The following is a 25,261-nucleotide window of genomic DNA, read 5'->3' as shown; positions in this document are numbered from 1 at the left end:
CTTAGGGGCGACAATCAACACAACAAAAGGGATTGCCACTCCAAGTCCACAAAGGGTACAGGCATTTCACAATGTAATACACGCCATGTATCCAAAACAAAAGATACAAGTCAAGATGGTGATGAAACTACTAGGCATGATGTCCTCATGCATAGCCATTGTCCCAAACGCAAGATTGCACATGCGGCCCTTACAACAGTGCCTAGCATCACAATGGTCACAGGCACAGGGTCAACTTCTAGATCTAGTGTTGATAGACCGCCAAACATACACCTCGCTTCAATGGTGGAACAATATAAATTTAAACCAAGGGCGGCCTTTCCAAGACCCAGTGCCTCAATACGTAATAACAACAGATGCCTCCATGATAGGGTGGGGAGCACACCTCAACCAACACAGCATCCAAGGACAATGGGACACTCAGCAGAGACAGTTTCACATAAATCACTTTGAACTACTGGCAGTATTTCTAGCGTTGAAAGCATTTCAACCCATAATAAGCCACAAACACATTCTTGTCAAAACAGACAACATGACAACAATGTATTATCTAACAAACAGGGAGGGACACACTCAACACATTTGTGTCTCCTGGCACAGAGAATATGGCATTGGGCGATTCACAATCACATTCGCCTAATAGCACAGTTTATTCCAGGGATTCAGAATCAGTTAGCAGACAATCTCTCTCGGGATCACCAACAGATCCACGAATGGGAAATTCACCCCCAAATACTAAACACTTACTTCCAAAGATGGGGAACACCATAAATAGACCCATTTGCAACAAAAGAAAATGCAAAATGCCTAAACTTCGCATCCAGGTACCCACAAGATCAGTCTCTGGGCAATGCGCTATGGATGAGTTGGTCAGGGATATTTGCATACGCTTTTCTCCCTCTCCCACTCCTTCCGTATCTAGTAAACATATTGAGTCAAAACAAACTCAAACTCATACTAATAGCACCAACTGGGGCAAGACAACCTTGGTACACAACACTACTAGACCTCTCGGTAGTGCCTCATATCAAACTTCCAAACAGACCAGATCTGTTAACTCAACACAAACAACAGATCAGACATCCAAATCCAGCATCACTGAATCTAGCAATTTGGCTCCTGAAGTCTTAGAATTCGGACATCTAGACCTTACACAGGAATGTATGGAAGTCATAAAACAAGCAAGGAAACCAACCACACGACATTGCTATGCAAATAAGTGGAAAAGATTTGTTTATTATTGCCTTAATAATCAAATTCAGCCATTACACGCATCTGCTAAAGACATCTTAAGCTACTTACAACATTTGCAAAAGTCAAAGCTAGCTTTTTCATCCATTAAAATACATCTTACCGCAATTTCAGCTTATCTGCAAATTACGCACTCAACTTCATTATTTAGGATCCCAGTCATAAAAGCATTTATGGAGGGCTTAAAGAGAATTATCCCACCAAGAACACCACCAGTTCCTTCGTGGAACCTTAACATTGTCTTAACACGACTCATGGGTCCACCTTTTGAACCCATGCACTCAGGTGAGATGCAATACTTAACATGGAAAGTAGCATTTCTAATTGCCATCACATCTCTAAGAAGAGTAAGTGAGATACAAGCATTTACCATACAAGGACCCTTTATTCAGATACACAAGCATAAAGTAGTTTTACGAACAAATCCTAAGTTCTTACCAAAAGTCATATCACCGTTCCACTTGAATCAAACAGTAGAACTACCAGTGTCATTCCCAGAGCCAGATTCTGTAGCTGAAAGAGCACTACATACATTAGACATCAAAAGAGCGTTAATGTACTACATTGACAGAACAAAACAAATTCGTAAAACAAAACAATTGTTCGTTGCTTTCCAAAAACCTCATACAGGAAACCCAATATCCAAACAAGGCATTGTTAGATGGATAGTTAAATGCATTCAAACCTGTTATCTCAAAGCAAAAAGAGAACTGCCTATAACACCAAGGGCACACTCAACTAGAAAGAAAGGTGCTACCATGGCCTATCTAGGAAACATTCCAATGACTGAAATATGTAAGGCAGCCACATGGTCTACGCCTCATACATTTACCAAGCACTACTGCATGGATGTGTTAACTGCACAACAGGCCACAGTAGGACAAGCAGTACTACGAACTTTGTTTCAAACAACTTCAACTCCTACAGGCTGAACCACCGCTTCTGGGGAGATAACTGCTTACTAGTCTATGAAAAGCATGTGTATCTGCAGCTACACATGCCATCTAACGGAAAATGTCACTTACCCAGTGTACATCTGTTCGTGGCATGGGACGCTGCAGATTCACATGTGCCCGCCTCCCTGGGAGCCTGTAGCCGTTTGAAGTTGATCTTGAACATTTGTAAATTTGTAAATATATTGCTTTAAACCACATTATGTATATACATATTTACTCCATTGCATGGGCACTATTACTATAATTCACAACTCCTACCTCACCCTCTGCGGGGAAAACAATCTAAGATGGAGTCGACGCCCATGCGCAATGGAGCCGAAAGGGGAGGAGTCCCTCGATCTCGTGACTCGAAAAGACTTCTTCGAAGAAAAACAACTTGTAACACTCCGAGCCCAACACTAGATGCGGGATGTGCAAAGCATGTGAATCTGCAGCGTCCCATGCCACGAACAGATGTACACTGGGTAAGTGACATTTTCCATTTTTTATATATATATATATATATATATATATAAATAAATATATGTTTGATGGCATGTGTAGCTGCAGATACACATGCTGTGCATATATCGCCATCTAGTGTTGAGCTCGGAGTGTTACAAGTTATTTTTCTTCGAAGAAGCCTTTTTTCTTTTTCTTCGAGTCACTGGATCTGACTCCTCCTCTCGGTGATAGTGTGCATGGGCATCGACTCCTTTGTTAGATTTTTTTTTTTTTTTTGCTGCCGTCTGGTTTGGACGTGTTCCCTCTCACTCCAGAGAATTTTCGAACTGAAAATCCTGAACTTTCTACCTTTTTCTCATACCGGTGGTATTGTTTCAAGCGTGGTTTCCTTCTGCACTCGATACGATAGTACCGTCTGGATCAAATAAACGCCCTTTCAGACACCCGCGCCCTCCTCAGGCCTGATTCTGTCCAAGTTTCCATACACCAACCAGCACTTGGTGTGTGATTTTCTCCAGAACATTAAGAAGAAAGCTGTGAGGCCTGCCGGTCTTTTCGATCAAAAAAATGTATGATCGAAGGGCAAGAAGAGTGGAGATGGCATCGAAATTCAGAGCCCACCACCGACGTCCTTGACGAAGAGCAGGCACAAACAGCAGTTTCAATTCCAGACTTCGACTCCGAGCAGGATTCAGAAGAGGACAGCCAGGCAATATTGGCGGCGCAGTACGTGAGTATACCTGCCTCAACACCAACAACTAAAAAATTAGGCAAGGCCTTGGGTGCATCACTGCTTTTTAGCCATGGTTCCACCCGAAAACAATTAATCATCGACTGACCCTTGGGTTCGGTGCCGAAAAAGGCCAGGGCACTCCCTTAACAGGCTATCACACCTGTTTCAGTGTTTGGGTCAAGCGGCAAAAACCAAGCTTTCACCTCAAAACCAAGTTGATGTTCCACAGCATTGGATCCGAAACAAGAGCACTCTGCTTCGGAGCCGAAACACCAACTTCGGAGCTGAAAAAATCAACCTACACAGAAGAAACGGGGCTTTCAACTCAAATGAAGCAAACATTCCTCTTAAACCACAAAACATGCTTCAGAACATCAAATTGAGGAATCCGACATTCAGCCCATTCTGGAGGTTATGGACAGCAAACAAAGGAGAATTCATATCCAGAAAGAGACTGGAAAAATTATTACTTCTCCGCCTTTACCTACTAAAAGGAATTTAGCATTCCAGGAAACTCTGGATACTGCCCCACAACCAGCAAAAATCTATAAGTAAAAGGAAAAGCCAAAACCTGTTAAACTTGATCCACCACATTCACCGCAACTTTTCTTTTCACCATGACTTCTTACTCCACCACCACCTTCACCCACACACTCGCACTTCCTCACAACACAAAGAAAGGGGTGATTCTAGCTACACCTTAGATCCATGGGATATCTACGATTCAGATCCAATCTAACGATCCGGATTTGTAGCCCAACAGACTATCTCCCCCTGAGGATAGTACATCATACAACCAAGTTATCTCCAGAGCAGTACAAATGCATGCAGAACCTTTAGAGGAGGACCGCCTTTTCAATACCCTAGACACAACTCATAAGCAATACTAGTGTCTACCAATGCTTCCTGGTATGCTTAAACATGCAGATGAAATTTTCAAAGAGCCAGTTAAAGCCAGAGTTCTAACACCCAAGAATTAACAAAAAACATAAGCCTGCACCAACAGACACCAATTTACATTTCGCAGCAGTTACTACCAGACTCTATGGTGGTCAGTGTAGCCAGGAAGCGTGCCATTAGTCAGTCCTCTGGGGATACCCCCACCCCGACAAAGAAAGCCCTAAATTTGATGCAGCAGGGAAAAGGGTAGCAACACAAGCAGCCAGTCAATGGCGTATTGCAAATTCCCAGGCCCTGTTAGCAAGATACAACACTACAAGAAATCTTGCATCTCATCCCAGTGTGCCCTGTCTCCCTAAAAAACATCAAAGAAGCAGATTGTAGAGGAAGGTCAGGCCATCGCAAACAATTAAATTAGGTCTGCTCTAGATGCAGCTAATACTGCAGCTAGAGGAATCAATACCAGCATTACCGTTCAGCAACATGCTTGTTTGAGGTCCTCCGGTTTCAAACCTGAGATACAGCAGGCGGTCCTTAATATGCCATTTAACAAACATTAGCTTTTTGGACGAGAGGTGGACACAACTATAGAAAAACTTTTCAGACATAGCAAACGTCTTGGGAGCCCCTTATACTACACCATTTTGGGGTTTCTTTAAAAACCACAATCTAGAGGAGGATTTAAAACCCAAACTACAGAGGCTTCCACCTACAGAGGCTTCCACCTCCCACTCAAAACAAGGACAGCAGTATTACACAAGGGGGTCATTCAGGGGCTCTTACAGGGGACAACATTTCAGGTCCAGAGGTAAATTCCCTGCCTCAAAGGCTGCTTCTACATCCACAATACAATGACTTCCTAGACATTCCACAACATGTGTCTTTTGTGGGAGGAAGACTGCAACAATTCCATTCTTACTGGCAACAAATTACTACAGATCAGTGGATAGGGTACTCTCAATTATCCGCAATGGTTATTGCCTAGAGCTCATCTAAACTCCACCAAACATTCCACCCTGTTCTCAGAGGCTCTCTCTAGAACACACAACTCTGCTCAAACAAGAGGTACAATCTCTTCTACTAAAGGAGGCTATCGACATAGTTCCCATCACTCATCAAGGAACAGTATATATTCCCTAAACTTCCTTATACCAAAAAACAGATGGTATGCTCAGACCCATTCTCGATCTCAGGCCTCTAAATCTTCCCATCACTCAGCAAGGAACAGTATATAGTCCCTAAACTTCCTTATACCAAAAAAGGATGGTATGCTCAGACCCATTCTAGATCTCAGGCCTCTAATTCTATAAATCATGTCAATCATTTTCACATGGTCACTCTGCAGGATTTCATTCCCTTGCTACAAAAACAAGATTACATGACCGCGTTAGACCTAAAGGACGCTTACTTCCACATTCCAATACATCCAGCTCACTGCAAGTATTTAAGGTTTGTGATAGCAGGCAAGCACTATCAATTCAAAGTACTACCCCTTGCAGTAACAACAGCACCAAGCGTGTTCACAAAATGTCTTGGTGTAGTTGCAGCATCCTCAGAAGACAGCACATACATGTCTTCCCTTATCTAGACAACTGGTTAATAAAAGCCAGCACCATTAGAAATTGTCAACAGCACACACAATACTCCATAAATACCCTACACAAATTAGGGTTCACAATCAGTTACCAGAAATCTCAACTTCAGCCAGCACAAATTCAACCTTATCTATGAGCAATTCTGAACACTCAATCAGCATTAGCCTACCCAAATCCCCAACTAATACAAGCGTTTCAGGCTTGCATTTCCCAATTGCAGACCAACCAAACTTACACAATCAGGTTTGTCATCAGACTATTGGGAATGATGGCATCATGCATAGCATTAGTGCCCAATGCACATCTAAACATGAGGCCACTGCAACATTGTCTCTCGCAGCAATGGTCTGAGGCACAGGTTCAAATGAGGATCTAGTGGTGTTGGACCACCAAACTTGCAAATCTCTGCAATGATGGAATCACACCAACTTATCAAAAGGGCAGCCATTTCAGGACCTTGTGCCACAGATCATAATCCCAACAGATGCATCACTAACAGGTTGGGGGGCCCATCTCAACAATCTTACAATACAAGGGGAATGGAACTCAGTCCAGCAAACCTACCACATAAACCACTTAGAATTACTGGCAGTGTTCTTAGCCATCAAAGCATTCCAACCACTGATCAAACACAAAACAGTCTTAATAAGGACAGACAACACGGCAACAATGTAATATCTGCAAAAACAGAGTGGGATACACTCATCCCAATTGTCCCTTCTAGCACAGACAATATGGAAATGGGCAATTCAGAATCACATTCAGCTACTTGCGGAATACATCCCAAGGGATACACAACCAGCTAGCGGACCTCTTAAGCAGGACGCAGCAACAAATACACGAATGGGAAATTCACATGCAAGTAATTCAATGTTACTTTCAAATGTGGGGAACACCAAACGTAGACATTTTCGATACACGCGAAAACACTAAATGCCAAAACATCACGTCCAGATAACCACACCCTCAATCCAAGGGCAATGCTGTATGGATCAATTGGTAAGGGATATTTGCTTATGCTTTTCCCCTTCTCCTGTTAATACCATTTCTGGTCAACAAAATGTGTCACACGTCACTCACTAATGATACTCATAACTCACACATGGGCACGTCAACACTGGTACAGAACACTGGTGGATCTCTCAGTAGTACCACATCACAAGCTTCCAAACAGACCAGACCTGATGACTCAAAACAAAGGTCAAATCAGGCATCCTGATTCCAGTATGCTCAACCTGGCGATTTGGCTCCTGAGGTCAAAGAATTTGGATACCTACATCTACCATCAGAATGTATGGACATTCTAAAACAAGCTCGTAAACCTACAACCAGGCAGTGCTACGCTAATAAATGGAAGCCTTTTGTATATTACTGCCAGCCTAAAAACATTGATCCACTTAAAGCATCAATACAGGATATTGTGTGTTATTTGCTTCATTTTCAAAACGAAAATCTGGCATATTCATCTATTCAAATTAATTTAACAGCAATATCAGCCTACCTCCAAAACACAACATACCTCTCTGTTTAGAATTCCTGTTATAAAAGCATTTATGGAAGGGCTTAAATGAGTTATTCCACCTAGAGTACTACCAGCTTCTGCCTGGAATCTTAACATTGTGCACACAAGACTTATGGGTCCACATTTGAGCCCATGCACTCTTGCGCTATTCAGTTTCTCTCATGGAAGGTTGCTTTCTAAGGTAGCAATTACTTCCTTAAGAAGAGTAAGTGAAATTCAAGCATTTACTTAAGAACCACCCTTCTTCCAAGTATACAAACACAAAGTAGTACTTCGGACAAATCCAAAATATTTACCTAAAGTGATTTCACCCTTTCACGTTAATCAGTCAGTCGAATTGCCAGTCTTCTTTCCACAGCCAGATTCTGTTGCTGAAAGAGCTCTCCACACTCTTGGTCTCAAAAGAGCTCTTATGTATTATGTAGACAGAACTAAAGACTTTAGAATAACTAAACAACTTCTTGTTGTTTTCCAACAACCTTATAAAGATAATCCTATTTCCAAACCAGGATTAGCTAGATGGATTGTTAAGTGCATTCAAACTTGCTATCTGAAAGCTAAAAGGCAGGCATCTATTAGTAACTCCAAAAGCACATTCCACTAGAAAAAAGGGTGTCTTAATGGCATTCTTAAGAAATATGCCAATGGCAGACATATGCAAAGCAGCCACACGGTCCACACCACACACATTTACTAAACATTACTGTGTGGATGTGTTACCTCGACAACAAGCAAATGTTGATCAAGCAGTGCTTAAAACACTATTTCAAACTACTTCAACTCCTACAGGCTGACCACCGCTTATGCGGGAGGAGAACTGCTTTTCAGTCTATGCACAGCATGTGCATCTGCAGCTACACATGCCATTGAACGGAAAATGTCACTTACCCGGTGTACATCCATTTGTGGCATGTAGTGCTGCAGATTCACATGCGCCCTCCCTCCTGCCCGAAGCCTGTAGTCGTTGTAGTAATTATGTAAATATGTATACACATTGCATGTACATCATCTTTACTTTCTAGACATATATTTGTACATACACAATCCTTCATGCCTTACTTCACCCTCCTGTGGGAAAACAATCTTACAAAGGAGTCGATGCCCATGCGCACTATCACTGAGAGGAGGAGTCACTCGATCCCGTGACTCAAAGAAAAAAGGCTTCTTTGAAGAAAAACAACTTGTAACACTCCAAGCCCAACACTAGATGGTGATATATACACAGCATGTGAATCTGCAGCACTACATGCCATGAACAGATGTACACTGGGTAAGTGACATTTTCCATAAATCTATGTATATATGGTAAGGTTTGACCTTTTACCAGAAAAATTTAATATTTCTAATTAAATTACTTGTATCAAACCTTTATATGTCTGTTTTTTTGTGGACTACATATATGAATCAAACCTTATTACATGCAGCTGTCTTGTCTATGCTGTGTAGGTCACTGTGTTGCACAGTGATAAGGCAGTTTATCTCTCTCGTTTTCTCTCTCCCTCTGCCTCTCCCTCTCTCTATCTCTCTCCTCACACACACTCTGTTATATCTTTTCCAACTTTTTACACTTTCTGCAAAGTATTTCCATTTAAGGTCTGTATTTACAAATGTATAACATATCGAGTTGATTGAGGACAGTTCTTGTGACTGGGAGAGTGGTGCCCGCATTGAGTTCTTAAGAAATTTTGAAATAGAATAACTTTTGTCATTGGAGTCCCAGAACGAGAGTAGACGCTGTATTTCATAGGATTATCAATCATGGGTGTCCTCCACTGCTTTCAAGCAACTGATGCTTGCTCCGTAAAGGGCTTCAGTCAGAGTAACAAAGATCGTTTCATGTTGATCAGATTAAAAACTGTATTGCAGAGCATCTTCACTAATACTTGTCACAATCATGTTTTGTATACTAAAGTAGGTACTATATTGCGTTTTTATTTAGAAATTGATAATGGCAACTTTTTTTATATCTTTTTTTGCTTTTCATAATGGTGTAAAAGGCAGACACTGTAGCTCAGCATTACTCAGAACATGCTACTTGGTAATGTTCATGTCTTAACAGAGCCTTTTAGTTTTTCAGCAATCTGACGTCACTAAACTAACTTATTTAGAAGAAATTTCAAATTATGGTCCCTGATCTATATATGTGTAAGAAGTCTTTTCGAGTCATGGGATCGAGTGACTCCTCCTCTTCTGTGCCATTGCACATGGGCATCAATTCCATTGTTAGATTGTTTTCTTTCCGCTGTCTTGTTCGGGCGTGTTTCCTTTCGCTCCGAGATTTCGATTCGGCAAACTTTGGAAAACTCTCTCTTCGTCGGTATTGTATCAATCGGGTTCATAATCTTCCATCGACACAGCACTACCGTCAGGAAAACAACTCTATTCGCCCTTCGGGGCGCGCGCACCCAACTCGGGCCTATTTGGGCCGACAGCGTGGAAGCCTCAGGGACTCCATTCAGATTCTGTCCTCGGTGCCACGCAAAGTTCCCATATACAGACCAGCATCTGGTTTGCAACCTCTGCCTTTCCCCAGACCATCGGGAAGAAAACTGCGAGGCCTGCCGATCCTTCCGATCGAAAAAGACTCTTAGAGACAGAAGAGCAAGAAGGCTCGAAATGGCATCGAGGAGCAGGGAACATCTCGACGTGGAAGAGGAAGAGTTGATGCAGTCTGCAGTCTCTGCTCAAGATTCCAAATCTGAGCAGGAATCCGAAGAAGACAGACCAGTCACAGCAGGACAACATGCGAGTATGTCCGCCCCTGCACCCTCACAAAAGAAAAAACACAAGGTCTTGGGTACGCAACTGCCGGAAGGCCATGGCTCGGCCCAAAAAAAGACTGTCTGCGACCAACCTCCCAGTTCGGCACCGAAAAAGGCCACTCCTCCGAAAACATCGGAGACAACAAAGAGCACAGTTTCCGACTCCAATAAACACCACTTTTCGGAGTCGAAAATTAGAAAGCCAGTTTCGGAGCTGAAACCTTCGTCCTCTTCATCTTTTTTTGATCCCGAAAAAGCACGCTTCGGAGCCGAAAAGGCCAACTTACACAGAGGAGCATGGACTTTCAATGAGACTTCAAGCCACAAAACCTCTCGAGGAGTTAGAGGTACAACCAATTCTAGAAATTATGGATGAAAGGCAATCCAGGATTCACACCCACAAGGAAACATGGAGAATTCTGACAGCACCTCCTTTAAAAACAAAGGAAGCTAGCTTTTTCAGAGGGATTGGACACTATGCAGCCTCCAGCTAAAGTGCCAAAGCAGAAGGAGAAACCACCGCCTCCTCAATCTTCTCCTCCTCACTCTCCTCCTCATTCTCCCCACCTACCTACCTCTCCTCCTACCAGCCCTACACCAGTGCAGTCACCCACTCATTCTTACGGTTCACAACAGGACAATGTGGATCCATGGGATCTTTATGACCCTGATCCCTTTCCAAGTAACGATCTAGACAGCTATCCCTCTAAACCATCACCACCTGAGGATATTACTGTCTATAATCAAGTCTTAGCTAGGGCTGCAGCATATCATGGTGTTACCATGCATACAGAGCCCCTAGAAGAGGATTTCTTATTTAACTCTCTATCCTTAACACATTCTAGGTATCAATGCCTCCCGATGCTTCCAGGCATGGTAAAACATGCAGATCAGAGCTTTAGTGAACCAGGTAAGGCATGCATCATAACACCTAGGATAGAGAAAAAATATAAATATGCACCCTCTGACCCTGATTATATCACCCATCAGGTACCTCCTGATTCTGCAGTAGTTCACGCTGCCAGGAAGAGAGCAAATAGTCATCAGAAGACGCACCCCCTCTTGATAAAGAGAGCAGGAAATTTGATGCTGCCGGGCAAAGAGTTGCATCCCAGGCAGCAAATCATTGGAGGTTAGCCAACTCGCAAGCACTATTAGCTCACTTTGACAGAGCCCATTGGGATGAGATGCAAGACATAATACAGCATCTCCCCAAAGAACACCAGAAAAGGGCACAACAAGTAGTGGAGGAAGGGCAAGCCATTACAAAAAATCAAATAAGATCTGCCCTAGATGCAGCAGATACTGCTGCTAGGAGTGTCAACACTGCAGTCACTATGCGCAGAAATGCATGGCTCAGATCTTCTGGTTTAAAGCCAGAAATACAGCAGGCTGTGTTGAACATGCCGTTTGACAAAAAACATCTTTTTGGGCCAGAAGTAGACACAGCCATAGGAAAATTGCGAAAGGACTCTGACACAGCAAAGGCAATGGGTGCACTTTACTCTGCACCATATAGGAGGTCCTTTCGTAAACCTCAGTTTCGAGGTAGTTTCAGAACACAGCCTTCAGACGCATCCACCTCGCAGGCAAAGCCAACCTACGAACCGCAATACCAATGTGGTAGTTTTAGGGGCACATATAGAGGACAATACCCCAGAAATAGAGGGAAATTTCATGGCTCTAACCAGCCTCCACAGCACCCAAAACAGTGACTTCCCTCATTCCCTCCCACTCCTCTCCTGTGGGGGAAAACTACAACAGTTCCACACAAATTGGCAAAATATTACCACAGACAACTGGGTGCTGTCAATTATCCTCGATGGCTATTGCCTAGAATTGATAAACACTCCTCCAAATATTCCACCAAGGTCATACAAACTATCCACAGAACACACAATTCTGTTAAAACAAGAGGTCCAATCTCTACTACTCAAACAAGCAATAGAAATGGTTCCACAGTCCCAAATAAGAACAGAAGTTTATTCTCAATGTTTACATCCTGTCAGTACATTTCCACTTGGTAAGTTTACAGGATGTCATCCCACTATTACAAAAACAAGACTTCAAGACAGCCTTAGACCTCAAGGATGCGTATTTTCACATACCCATCCATCCTGCACACAGAAAATATCTCAGGTTTGTCATTCAGGGAAAACACTACCAATTCAAAGTGTTACCCTTTGGAATAACAACAGCGCCAAGGGTATTCACAAAGTGCTTGGCAGTAGTAGTAGCAGCCTACCTAAGAAGACAACATATACATGTCTTTCCATATCTAGACGATTGACTAATAAAATCAAACAGTCATACACAATGCCAAAATCATACGCATTATGTAGTACAAAGCTTACACACACTAGGCTTCTCAATAAACTACCAAAAATCACACCTTCAACCTGCACAAATACAACAGTATTTGGCAATATATATAGAGAGATATGTGTGTGTATATATACATATACTTTATGGAGAGAGACCATAAAGTGATCTTCCAAATGCAAGTTAGTCTTCTCGGTTTATGTGATGATAGCAATGACACGGGTGATTGGGTAGAGTGTATGACAACTCCTTTATCTTTCTTTTAGGTATTTCTTGTTGGCTCGCACCAATCCTGATCCCAAAGCATCTGCTGGAAAAGCTTTTACCGGATTTATTGTGGAAGCAGATACTCCAGGAATTCAGATTGGAAGAAAGGTGAGAAAAGTATATTGTCATATATAATGTACTTCATCCTAACTTCACAAAACTAAATTGAACATTAAATAAGATGTCTTGGTCTTAGTGCATTTATGATTTAATCGCTGGAGCTTTTGGTCATGTTTAAAATCTAAAAGCTTTTAGCCTGGAACCTCAACCTAACTGTCTCAAACCTTTACCTTCATCTAATTTCCATAAAAGATAAAATAGAGTTTCAGAAGACTAACATTTATGCACATTTTATTTTTTTAAATCACGGCTCCACCACTCTCTGCCTTCCTCCCCGTCCGACACATACAAACAAAAACAGTCTGTGAAGGACCCGTCAGTGGTCCACAGTTACAGTAGATCTTTTGTGGAGGCCTCTGTCAGTTTTATTGGCCATGAAAATATTCTCTCCCCAAGCTCACCCCACAACCGACATTCCAAAAGCATCTGGAAGAATTGTACTTTTATTTTTTCTGCCAACATAGGATCTCTGCAATACTGCTAATATTTATGGTCTTTACTAATATTAAAGGTTTTTATTTTTTCATTTGTCAAGGAGCTTCACCATCTTCATTCTTCTAAGCTCATTCATTTGTTTTCTTTTGTTGTTGCTACAGTTTACTCTTTCTGGTTGAGATTTTTTCTTTTTATTTTACTTATTCTGCAAATGTATTTAAACTGAACACCTTCCGCTATGGAAAACATTTTAGTGAGTTGGGAAACTTAGGTTCACACTTGACTCAAAAAATCACTTTGTTGTGCACTATAAAGGAATTGTATCTTCCAGACCCAGTATAGAAGGGAGTAGGTTGAAGGGAGCACAGGGGAATGAGGGGCTACCAAGTCTCAGGTGTTGAGGTTGAGATCATTTGCTACTGATCTCCTGGGGCCTGTGCTACTTTAGCTTTGCAAACTGGGCCAGGTTCAGCAACTTTCATACTCTGCTCTCAGGGTAGGGAGGGTGAGCAACCACAGCTTTCTCCTGGAGGTAGTGTGTGGGTGTTTGCTCTTAGAAAGTACTTTAATCACACATGCGCAATAAATATTAAGCAATTCATTGATCACCTAAGACGCTGTTCCTAAGTATGAGTCCTCTGAAGTTGCTTCTCCCTTCTTGTTCCTATTTCTTCCTTTATGGTGGCCCCTCTAGCTAGCATGAATCAGACTCTGGTGCATTTCATATATGCCCACAGGAAAATGCTCTTAGTTTGTCTTTGGTCTTACCTCTGCTCTGGAACAATAACTCTGAGTCAGTATTCGCTGTTTTGTACTGGGGATGGCCTACACATATTCCTGGCAGGGATTACAGTTAGCCAGCATTTCTACTCAAGTGTTGGAGTTTGGTGAACGCTGCATCTACCAGTACACCCTGCGCAGCCTTGGTTGAAAAAGTTGTGGGGCAGGTGTGTGCCAGGCCTCAACAGTCTTCCTCTGGTGCAGTGATGCGGCCAACGTGGCCGAATCCTGATTCAACTCGAGGGTCTAGCAGCAGCAGACTTAAAGGTGCCAGTCCCAATACGGGCCTTTACTAATCATGTAGGCCTTCAGCAGTCACGCCAGACAGGGCTCATGAGGAGCAAAGTACAACTGTTCCATCAAGGAGATGAGACCTGGAGGCCCTCTGGCACAAGGGTCATCATTCTTTTGTTTCTAAACAGTCTGCTATCCCTGTATGTCCCACAGCCACCCATGACGCTCTTCGTATTGTTCCACCTAGATAGTCTCTCCTTCTGGTGGGGCCAGGAAGATTTTTTCCTCTCTTCAGCCGGGCTTGTAGCTCCTTCAGGGCAGATCCACAGCTTCTCCAGTAGCAATATCAGACATTAGACGATGTCCCCTCACATCTGGTAGGGTGGCTGTCAGACCAACCGATGGTTGCACAGCAGTCCTTTTGAGTGCTCTGTGTAGCACTCCCTTCTCAGGTATTGGATCTTTCATAGATTCACATGCTTTAATCCTTCCCGGTCGTCAAAATCGGAGTCCCCCAGTTCAATTAAATAGCAGTATTGAAAACCTACATAGAAGTCAATGTTAAAGGATATTTACTTTAACAGCTTATTCATAATATTTGAAAGACCTAAAGTCCAGCAAATCTGGGGACAGAACCAGTTAGAACCCTCTTCACTAAGGCTCCAGTCCCTCAGCTTTTATGCCACACGTTGTGTGAAAGTCTCCCTGCGCTCTGCTACGTTATCTTCATTCTGGTATTGTAAGAGTTCAATATTTCTGATATTATGTCTGAGACATCTAGAAAAGGGCTCTTTAGGCCCTGTAATACTTGTGGCATTACCACCACTAGAGACAATGAATGGCTCGACAATGACATCGACAATAATTGCAAATACTTTCCTTCTTCCAGAGTGCACTTCGCCCCGCAAGTTGTCTCCTCTCCCTCCAATCCACCTTTTGGACCTAGAAGAGAGGATGAGGGACCACTCCGGACAGTGCACAGTTCTTTAGAGCTCAATGTGAAGTGTCAAGACTATGATGAGGAGGAAGAACAATACTATTAGGATTAGTATCAGCCGCCTAGATATTGTGAGAGACCCAGACAGCATGAAGAGCACCTTCAGCGCCATGACTACTCTCCTTCACACAAAGATATGATACACCTTTATGTTTGCTCCACTTTAACCTCCATCACAAATGACACCTGGGCCTATTCCACCACCAGTAACACCCAGGATGACCCCGGCATCCAACATTGCGCGTCCCCCGAGGGAGGATCCTTACTCATTAGAGGGTGATAAGGAGGAGGGAGAGATTCCTGATCAGTCACACCAGGAATGGGATAACTACCTAATCCCTACCCTATCTCCACCGGCCACCAACCAGTTGATTCTCCTGCTGATATAGGGGAATTCCATACTCTATTTGAGAGATGTGCAAGAAGGTTCCAGATTCCAATATCCATCAAGCAGTGGGACTGTTTTTAAATGACTTCAAGGAGCCAGCAAGAAAATCTGTGCATGCCATTCCCATAGTGGGTGACATCTGGGAAGAGGGCACAAACAAAGATAATGCTAAATCCAGCTACAGTGGCAGCCGTCTTGCTGTGAATTGACAAATACAAGGCCTCTGAGGATTCACCGCCCTTTTTAATGGGCCATCTGAAGCTGGGCTCAGTTATTACACAGGCGACTCATTTGTGCTCAAAAAAACATCTTCACCTATCTCTGCCACCACTGGATCGAGAGGGCAGATGCCTAGATAACATAAGTAAGAGGTTTTCATTGATTCCTGCCATCACAGTCCCTGCTGCTAATGCCCTGGCCCTATTGGGCTGGTAGGACCGGCAGGTGTGGTCTGATATTGGGCACTGATATATCTGGTGCCAGAGGATAGAAGACTTGAGGTGAGAAAAATCCTTCAGGAGGGGATTCCAGCAACTATCAGGAGCGTCAGTCTTGAGGAGGCAAGCATGGTTAATGGCAGCCTTGATCCGACGTGAGATCCAAACAAAAATCCTCAAAATGGCTTTCGACAGAGAAGCCCTTTTTGGCAAGCAGGTCAACAAGGCATTGCAGACCATCTAGGCAGATCCAGGACAAGGCAAAATCATTGGGAGCACTGCAGTTTCGTAGGGTGCTCTCCGAGCAGCATAGGGTAGGAGTCTTTACTTAACGAGAGGGCTGTCAGCACTTCCAGCAATCATATGAACAGCAATATCTGCTATATAACCAGTAGCAGTCCTATCGTCCACCACCTGCAGCAGCCTACAGTAAAGAAGGGCCTCGGCAAAAACAGACCCCTCAGGGGAAAGAGGCTAGTAGGAAGCATTGGCCCTTCTAGGGTGTCTGCTTCACTCACCACCTGTGGGGGCAAACATTACCAACTTCTCCCATCAAGGGCGGTAAATAACAAACAAATGGGTATTACACCCTGCCACCTATAATCATACCCTGGCATTCCTCAAAAGACCACCAATGACCCCAACAAGGGGAGTGCACCCACCTCGTCTTCACTTGCTTTGGGGGAAAGAAACCCTCACCATGTTGAGTAAAGGAGCAAAAGGAAATCAGGGGAATGGTGACACATTCTAGATCTCTGGTAGTTAAACATATTTCTACGCAAACAATCCTTCTGAATTGGTCACTCTTCCAGACATCCTGTGACTCCTCAACCACAGAGACTATGACAACTCAGGATTTACAGGATACATACTTTCACATCCCCATACATGCCAAAAATAAAACATTCCTTAGATTTACGATAGCTAGCACTCATTACCAATTCATGTACCTCCTGTTCGGCCTCAAGTTGGCTCCGTGTTTTTTAACATAATGCCTGGCTCCTTTGACAGCTCCCCTGAGGAACGTCGATGGCTGGATGATAAAAGCACCAACAGCCAGTTAGAGACGGAAGCCACCATGGCTTGTCTTTCATTATTCAGCAAATCGGGATTGTCACATCTCAAATCATCAACTGTTCCATCAACAAGGATAGTTTTTCTGGGAGTAGCTTTGAATACTCTCCAAAACAAAGCTTTTCTATCTCAAGACTGAAAACAAAGGCTTCAACAGTTGGCCCTAAAACTGCAGACTGAAAAGTCCTGTATCTCTTTAACTCGCTCCTAGGGATGATGTCCTCAGCTATATAACTGGTTCCTTTCGCCCGCCTAAAAATGAGGCTGTTGCAAGAGGAACTAGACAAGCAGTGGATTCAAATAGTCAGATCTTACGACCTAGTGAAGATTACACCAAATATGACTACAGCTATGAACTTATGGTCATAAACAGCCCATCTTTCCGAAGGCCTTACATTCCTGCTTCAAGTACCAGACTGTCATAACTACAGACGCTTCCCTAGAGGACTAGGGCAAACATCTCAAAGGTTTGCAATTTCATGGAAGGTGGTCTCCGATACTAAAAAACCATACATATCAATTAACTAGAGCTCAAGGCAATTTGTCACCCTCTAAGCTTTCCTGCCAAGAATAACAGGTGCCTTTGTGTTGTTCCTCACAGACAATACCGTCAACATGACCTATGTCAAAAAGCAGGAGGGGGTGGGGGGGTGGGACGGGAACGATCATTACCTCTTTCCAGGGAAGCTCAGGAAATCTTTAATGGACAATGGTGCAAAACTCCGAGCTGAACATATTCCCGGAACAGCAAGATCTTAACGGACACACTAAGCAGGACAAAGAACACCTGCAATGAATGGACGAATGGGAGCTGGACCAATCAAATCAAATCATTAACATTTATAAAGCGCGCTACTCACCCGTGCAGGTCTCAAGGCGCTAGGGGAAAAGGGGGGGGTTATCGCTGCTCGAACAGCCAGGTCTTTAGGAGTCTCTGGAAAGCGGGGTGGTCCTGAGGCTGGTGGGGAGGGAGTTCCAGGTCTTGGCCGCCAGGAAGGAGAAAGATCTCCCACCCGCCGTGGAGCGGCAGATGCGAGGGACAGCAGCGAGTGCAAGGCCAGAGGAGCGGAGGAGGCGGGTGGGGACGTAGAAGCTGGGTGGGGACGTAGAAGCTGAGGCGTCTGTTGAGGTATTCCGGTCCCTTGTCGTGGAGGGCTTTGTGTGTGTGGGTGAGAAGTCGGAAGGTGATCCTTTTGCTGACTGGGAGCCAATGCAGGTGTCTCAGGTGTGCGGAGATGTGGCTGCTGCGGGGTACGTCGAGGATGAGGCGGGCAATGAAATGAAATCTTCTCTTTCTGGGACAAACCAGCACTGGATATGTTTGCGATAAGCAAGAACTACAAATGCCAGTTCTGTGCAATTTGGCGTCCACATCCAGGGTCGTGGGGGAATGCCTTTTCAATCAGATGGTGTGAGATTTGTGCAGGGGTTCTCTGCAAAATTAAAGTGGAGAAGTGTTGCATCATCCTGATAGCCCCCAGGTGGCCCAGTCAGCATTGGTTCATGGAGCTTCTCGTACTATTAGAATCCACCCACGTTCACCTACGATCATCACAAACTCTCTTAACAATAAGCCAAGGCGCAAGGTCCTTCATCCGGACCCGACTTCTCTCTGCTTATGTTTCTTGGCTCCTGAATTCCATGAGTTCCAACATCTAAATATATCTTAGGAATACAGGAACATTCTCACAAAGGCTAGAGCAGATGCTGCAACACAAACAGGTGGACTAAAATAAAAATGTGTTCGGTGGCATGTGTAGCTGCAGATACACATGCTGTGCATAGTCCGCCGTCTGGTGTTGGGTCGGAGTGTTACAAGTTGTTTTTCTTCGAAGAAGTCTTTTCGAGTCACGAGACCGAGGGACTCCTCCTCCTTTGTTTCCATTGCGCATGGGCGTCGACTCCATCTTCGATTGTTTTTTTTCCGCCATCGGGTTCGGACGTGTTCCTTTTCGCTCTGGGTTTCGGGACGGAAAGATAGTCATAACTTCGGAAAACTACGTCGGTATTGTTTCGTTCGGTATCGGGTTAGATAGAATCGACACCGAATCGTGAAGGGCTCCGGTAGCCCTTCGGGGTAACTTCGACGCCCCGTCGGGGCCTGGTCGGCCCAACCGCGTGTAACAACGACACCGATGGAACGGACCCGTTCCGATTCTGTCCTAAATGCCACAGCAAATATCCATATACACACCAACATTTGGTCTGTAACTTGTGCCTGTCGCCCGAGCACAACGAAGAAACGTGTGAGGCCTGTCGTGCGTTTCGGTCCCGAAAGACGCTCCGTGACCGAAGAGCCAGAAGATTGCAAATGGCATCCATGCCGACAGGACAACGAGGGTTCGAGGAACAAGGAGAAGAAGAGGAAGCCTTCTCCATCCATGAATCGGACTCGGAGGAGTTCGACGTCGAAGAAACCGTGAGTAAGACGTCGAAACAGACACCACACGGGAAAACAGACAAGGCCCAGGGGACGCCACTGCCAACAGGCCATGGTTCAACCCATAAAATAGGTGACCGTCCATCGGCACCGAAAAAGGGCGAACTGGTGCCGAGATCGTCCGACTCGGGTCGAGACACAGGCACGCAGCAATCTCGGGACCGAGAAAGTGCTGCCGAAAAGGGTCGACGCCGAGACAGCGGAACCGAAGCTGCTCGACGCAGAGACAGCGGCACCGAGGATGATCGACGCCGAGAAAGCTCGACTACAAAAAAAAGAATTCTCCTCGGAGCCGAAAGCAAGCAAAGACACAGTTTCGGTGCCAAAACGCCCTGCAACCGAACCGACTGCCAGCTCGTATTCAGAGGAACAATCACTGTCCTCTCAAATGCGCAAACACAGATTGAAGAAGAGTTACAAACCACTGACGTAGACCACACCCAGAAGCGGATCTTCATACAGAGTGGGACAGGGAAGATCAGCACTCTTCCCCCAATCAGGAGGAAAAGGAGACTCGAGTTCCAAACTCAAGAACAAACACCACCAGCAAAAGTGGTGAAGAAAGTAACTCCACCACCCTCTCCTCCACCTGTAACTCATACATCACCGGCACAGACTCCGTCACATTCACCAGCTCATACCACCATGAGCCAAGATGACCAGGACGCTTGGGACCTATATGACGCCCCAGTATCAGACAATAGTCCTGAGTCGTACCCTACCAAGCCCTCACCTCCTGAGGACAGCACAGCGTATGCACAGGTGGTAGCTAGGGCAGCAGAGTTCCATAACGTGTCGTTACACTCAGAACCTGTCGAGGATGACTTTCTTTTCAACACCCTCTCCTCCAGCCTGCCTATGCTCCCGGGAATGCTAAGGCACGCAAAACAAATCTTTAAAGAACCTGTCAAAAGCAGAGCGATAACTCCACGGGTGGAGAAAAAATATAAAGCACCGCCCACGGACCCTGCTTTTATCACATCACAACTGCCACCAGATTCAGTTGTGGTAGGGGCAGCTCGCAAGAGAGCCAACTCGCACACATCAGGCGACGCCCCACCTCCGGACAAAGAGAGCCGCAAGTTCGACGCAGCTGGGAAAAGGGTTGCTGTACAAGCTGCAAACCAGTGGCACATCGCGAACTCTCAGGCGCTCCTAGCGCGATATGACAGAGCCCATTGGGATGAGATGCAGCATCTTATCGAGCATCTACCCAAAGATATACAAAAACTGGCAAAACAAGTGGTTGAGGAGGGACAAAATATCTCTAATAACCAAATACGCTCCTCTATGGATGCAGCGGATACAGCTGCAAGAACAATAAATACCGCGGTAACCATAAGAAGGCACGCATGGTTGCGCACCTCCGGGTTTAAACCCGAGATTCAACAAGCAGTGCTCAATATGCCGTTCAACGAACAACAATTGTTTGGACCCGAAGTGGACACGGCAATTGAGAAATTGAAAAAGGACACTGACACAGCCAAGGCCATGGGCGCACTCTATTCCCCGCAGGGCAGAGGCACTTTTGGCACATTTCGCGGACCAACCTTCAGAGGGGGGTTTCAGGGTCAAGCCACACAAGCCAGCACCTCACAATCAACACCGTCTACCTACCAGGGACAGTACCAAAGGGGAGGCTTTCGGGGCCAGTACAGAGGGGGACAATTCCCTAGAAACCGGGGAAAATTTCAAGGTCCCAAAACCCCTACAACCAAACAGTGACTCACATGTCCCTCAACCCCTTCACACAACACCAATGGGTGGAAGACTAAGCCAATTTTACAAATCTTGGGAGGAGATAACAACAGACACTTGGGTCTTAGCAATTATCCAACATGGTTATTGCATAGAATTTCTCCAAATCCCTCCAAATGTCCCACCAAAAACACAAAATATGTCAAAACAACATTTAGACCTTCTGGAATTAGAAGTTCAGGCATTACTGCAAAAGGACGCAATAAAATTTGTACCACGTACACAAAGGAACACAGGAGTTTACTCACTGTACTTTCTAATACCAAAAAAAGACAAAACACTGAGACCAATCTTAGATCTCAGAACACTAAACATCTACATCAAATCGGAACACTTTCACATGGTCACGCTACAAGACGTATTACCACTGCTAAAACAACAAGACTATATGACAACCTTAGATCTAAAGGACGCGTATTTCCACATACCGATATTTCCCTCGCACAGGAAATACCTAAGGTTCGTATTCAAGGGAATACATTACCAATTCAAAGTGTTGCCGTTCGGTATCACGACCGCACCAAGAGTATTTACAAAATGCCTAGCAGTAGTAGCTGCACATATCAGAAGGCAGCAAATACACGTGTTCCCCTACCTAGACGATTGGCTAATCAAGACCAACTCCCTAACAAAGTGTTCACACCACACAGAGTATGTCATACAAACCCTCTACAAACTTGGTTTCTCCATCAACTATGCAAAATCACACATTCTGCCGTGCAAAACACAGCAATACTTAGGAGCGACAATCAACACAACAAAGGGGATAGCCACTCCAAGTCCACAAAGGGTTCAACATTTTTACAAGGTTATACAAGCCATGTATCCGACACAAAAAATACATGCAAAGATGGTATTAAAACTCCTAGGCATGATGTCTTCATGCATAGCCATTGTCCCAAACGCAAGACTGCACATGAGGCCCTTACAACAGTGCCTAGCATCGCAATGGTCACAGGCACAGGGTCACCTTCTAGATCTGGTGTTGATAGACCGCCAAACATACATCTCGCTTCTATGGTGGAACAGTATAAATTTAAACAAAGGGCGGCCTTTCCAAGACCCAGTGCCACAATACGTGATAACAACAGATGCTTCCATGACAGGGTGGGGAGCACACCTCAATCAACACAGCATCCAAGGACAATGGGACGTACATCAAACGAAGTTGCATATAAATCACCTCGAATTGTTAGCAGTATTCCTAGCGTTGAAAGCATTTCAACCCATCATAACCCACAAATACATTCTTGTCAAAACAGACAACATGACAACAATGTATTATCTAAACAAACAGGGGGGAACACACTCGACACAGCTGTGCCTCCTGGCACAAAAGATATGGCAATGGGCAATTCACAACCACATTCACCTAATAGCACAGTTTATTCCAGGGATCCAAAATCAACTAGCAGACAACCTCTCTCGATCACCAACAAGTCCACGAATGGGAGATTCACCCCCAAATTCTAAACACTTACTTCCACATTTGGAGAACACCTCAAATAGACCTATTTGCAACAAAGGAGAATGCAAAATGCCAAAACTTCGCATCCAGGTACCCACACAGGCAGTCTCAAGGCAATGCTCTATGGATGAATTGGTCAGGGATATTTGCATACGCTTTTCCCCCTCTCCCTCTCCTTCCATATCTAGTAAACAAATTGAGTCAAAACAAACTCACTCATACTAATAGCACCAACATGGGCAAGACAACCCTGGTACACAACACTACTAGACCTGTCAGTAGTACCCCATGTCAAGCTACCCAACAGGTCAGATCTGCTAACACAACGCAAACAACAGATCAGGCATCCAAACCCAGCATCGCTAATCTAGCAATCTGGCTCCTGAAATCCTAGAATTCGGACATTTAAACCTCACCCAAGAATGTATGGAGGTCATAAAACAGGCTAGAAGGCCATCCACTAGACACTGCTATGCAAGTAAATGGAAAAGATTTGTTTGCTACTGCCATAGTAATCAAGTTCAACCATTACATGCATCTCCAAAGGATGTAGTAGGATACTTACTACATTTGCAGAAATCAAATCTGGCCTGCTCTTCCATAAAGATACACCTCGCAGCAATTTCTGCATACCTGCAGATTACCCATTCAACTTCACTATTTAGAATACCTGTCATTAAAGCGTTTATGGAAGGCCTAAAAAGAATTATACCACCAAGAACACCACCTGTTCCTTCATGGAACCTCAACATCATCTTAACAAGACGCATGGGTCCACCTTTCGAACCCATGCATTCTTGCGAAATACAATTCTTAACGTGGAAGGTTGCATTTCTCATTGCCATTACATCTCTAAGAAGAGTAAGCGAAATTCAAGCGTTTACTATACAAGAACCTTTTATTCAAATACACAAAAACAAGGTAGTTCTAAGAACCAATCCTACATTTTTACCAAAGGTTATTTCACCGTTCCACTTAAATCAAACAGTAGAACTACCAGTGTTCTTTCCACAGCCAGACTCAGTAGCTGAAAGGGCACTACATACATTAGACATCAGAAGAGCACTAATGTACTACATTGACAGAACAAAACTAATTAGGAAAACAAAACAACTGTTTATTGCATTTCAAAAACCTCATACAGGAAACCCAATATCAAAACAGGGTATAGCCAGATGGATAGTTAAGTGTATCCAAACCTGCTACCTTAAAGCAAAAAGAGAGCTGCCCATTACACCAAAGGCACACTCAACCAGAAAGAAAGGCGCTACCATGGCCTTCCTAGGAAATATTCCAATGAACAAAATATTTAAGGCAGCCACATGGTCTACGCCTCACACATTTACTAAGCACTACTGTGTAGACGTGCTATCCGCACAACAAGCCACAGTAGGTCAAGCCGTACTAAGAACTTTATTTCAAACTACTTCCACTCCTACAGGCTGAACCACCGCTTTTGGGGAGATAACTGCTTACTAGTCTATGCACAGCATGTGTATCTGCAGCTACACATGCCACCGAACTGAAAATGTCACTTACCCAGTGTACATCTGTTCGTGGCATTAGTCGCTGCAGATTCACATGCGCCCACCCGCCTCCCCGGTAGCCTGTAGCCGTTTGGAAGTAATCTTCAACATTTGTACATTTGTAAATATATTACTTAAACTTTATTTTGTACATACTTATTCATTCCTTTGCATGGGCACTATTACTAACATACACAACTCCTACCTCACCCTCTGCGGGGAAAACAATCGAAGATGGAGTCGACGCCCATGCGCAATGGAAACAAAGGAGGAGGAGTCCCTCGGTCTCGTGACTCGAAAAGACTTCTTTGAAGAAAAACAACTTGTAACACTCCGACCCAACACCAGACGGCGGACTATGCACAGCATGTGAATCTGCAGCGACTAATGCCACGAACAGATGTACACTGGGTAAGTGACATTTTCATTCTGCATCGAGTGCCAGGAATCAAACTTGCGTCCTCTTTAAGCATCACCGGAGCAGATACCACCATATCTCCTCTTTCTAACTCAGTCAGGATTGGTGCTTGCGTCTGTCAAGGTGCATCTTGTTGCAAAATAAAGATATACACGTTCATCACATTCTCTCTCTCTTTGTGTTTGAACAGAATCATCAAACAATTAATGAAAGAATGGTTCAGGGTTTTTACCCCGGTACAGGCTTTGTCCCCTGGACTGGCACCTGAGCATAGTTCTGTGTCAGCTAATGAAGGCTCCTTTCAAACACATCCACAGAGCAGATCTCAAGTACCTCACCTGGATGGTCACATTGGTCTTAGCTTTGATTTCCACCAACAGGGTAAACCAGATACAGGCTTTTACAACTCAAAAATCTTTCTTACGCTTTACGAA

The 25,261-nt window shown here is 44.3% G+C and overlaps 1 protein-coding gene across 1 annotated transcript in view; it reads left to right on the top strand.

The window, feature by feature from the left end:
* ACADM (acyl-CoA dehydrogenase medium chain) overlaps positions 1–25,261 on the top strand; it is a 258,751-nt gene that overhangs the window by 149,357 nt on the left and 84,133 nt on the right. Inside the window, exon 8 of the mRNA XM_069232418.1 lies at positions 12,752–12,860. Within this exon, the coding sequence (XP_069088519.1) occupies positions 12,752–12,860 (109 nt within the window). The remainder of the gene's footprint in view (positions 1–12,751; positions 12,861–25,261) is intronic.

The sequence above is a fragment of the Pleurodeles waltl genome, chromosome 4_2, assembly GCF_031143425.1.
Source record: "Pleurodeles waltl isolate 20211129_DDA chromosome 4_2, aPleWal1.hap1.20221129, whole genome shotgun sequence".
In the NCBI taxonomy this organism is placed as follows: domain Eukaryota; kingdom Metazoa; phylum Chordata; class Amphibia; order Caudata; family Salamandridae; genus Pleurodeles; species Pleurodeles waltl.
This window is presented reverse-complemented; position numbering and strand designations above follow the sequence as displayed.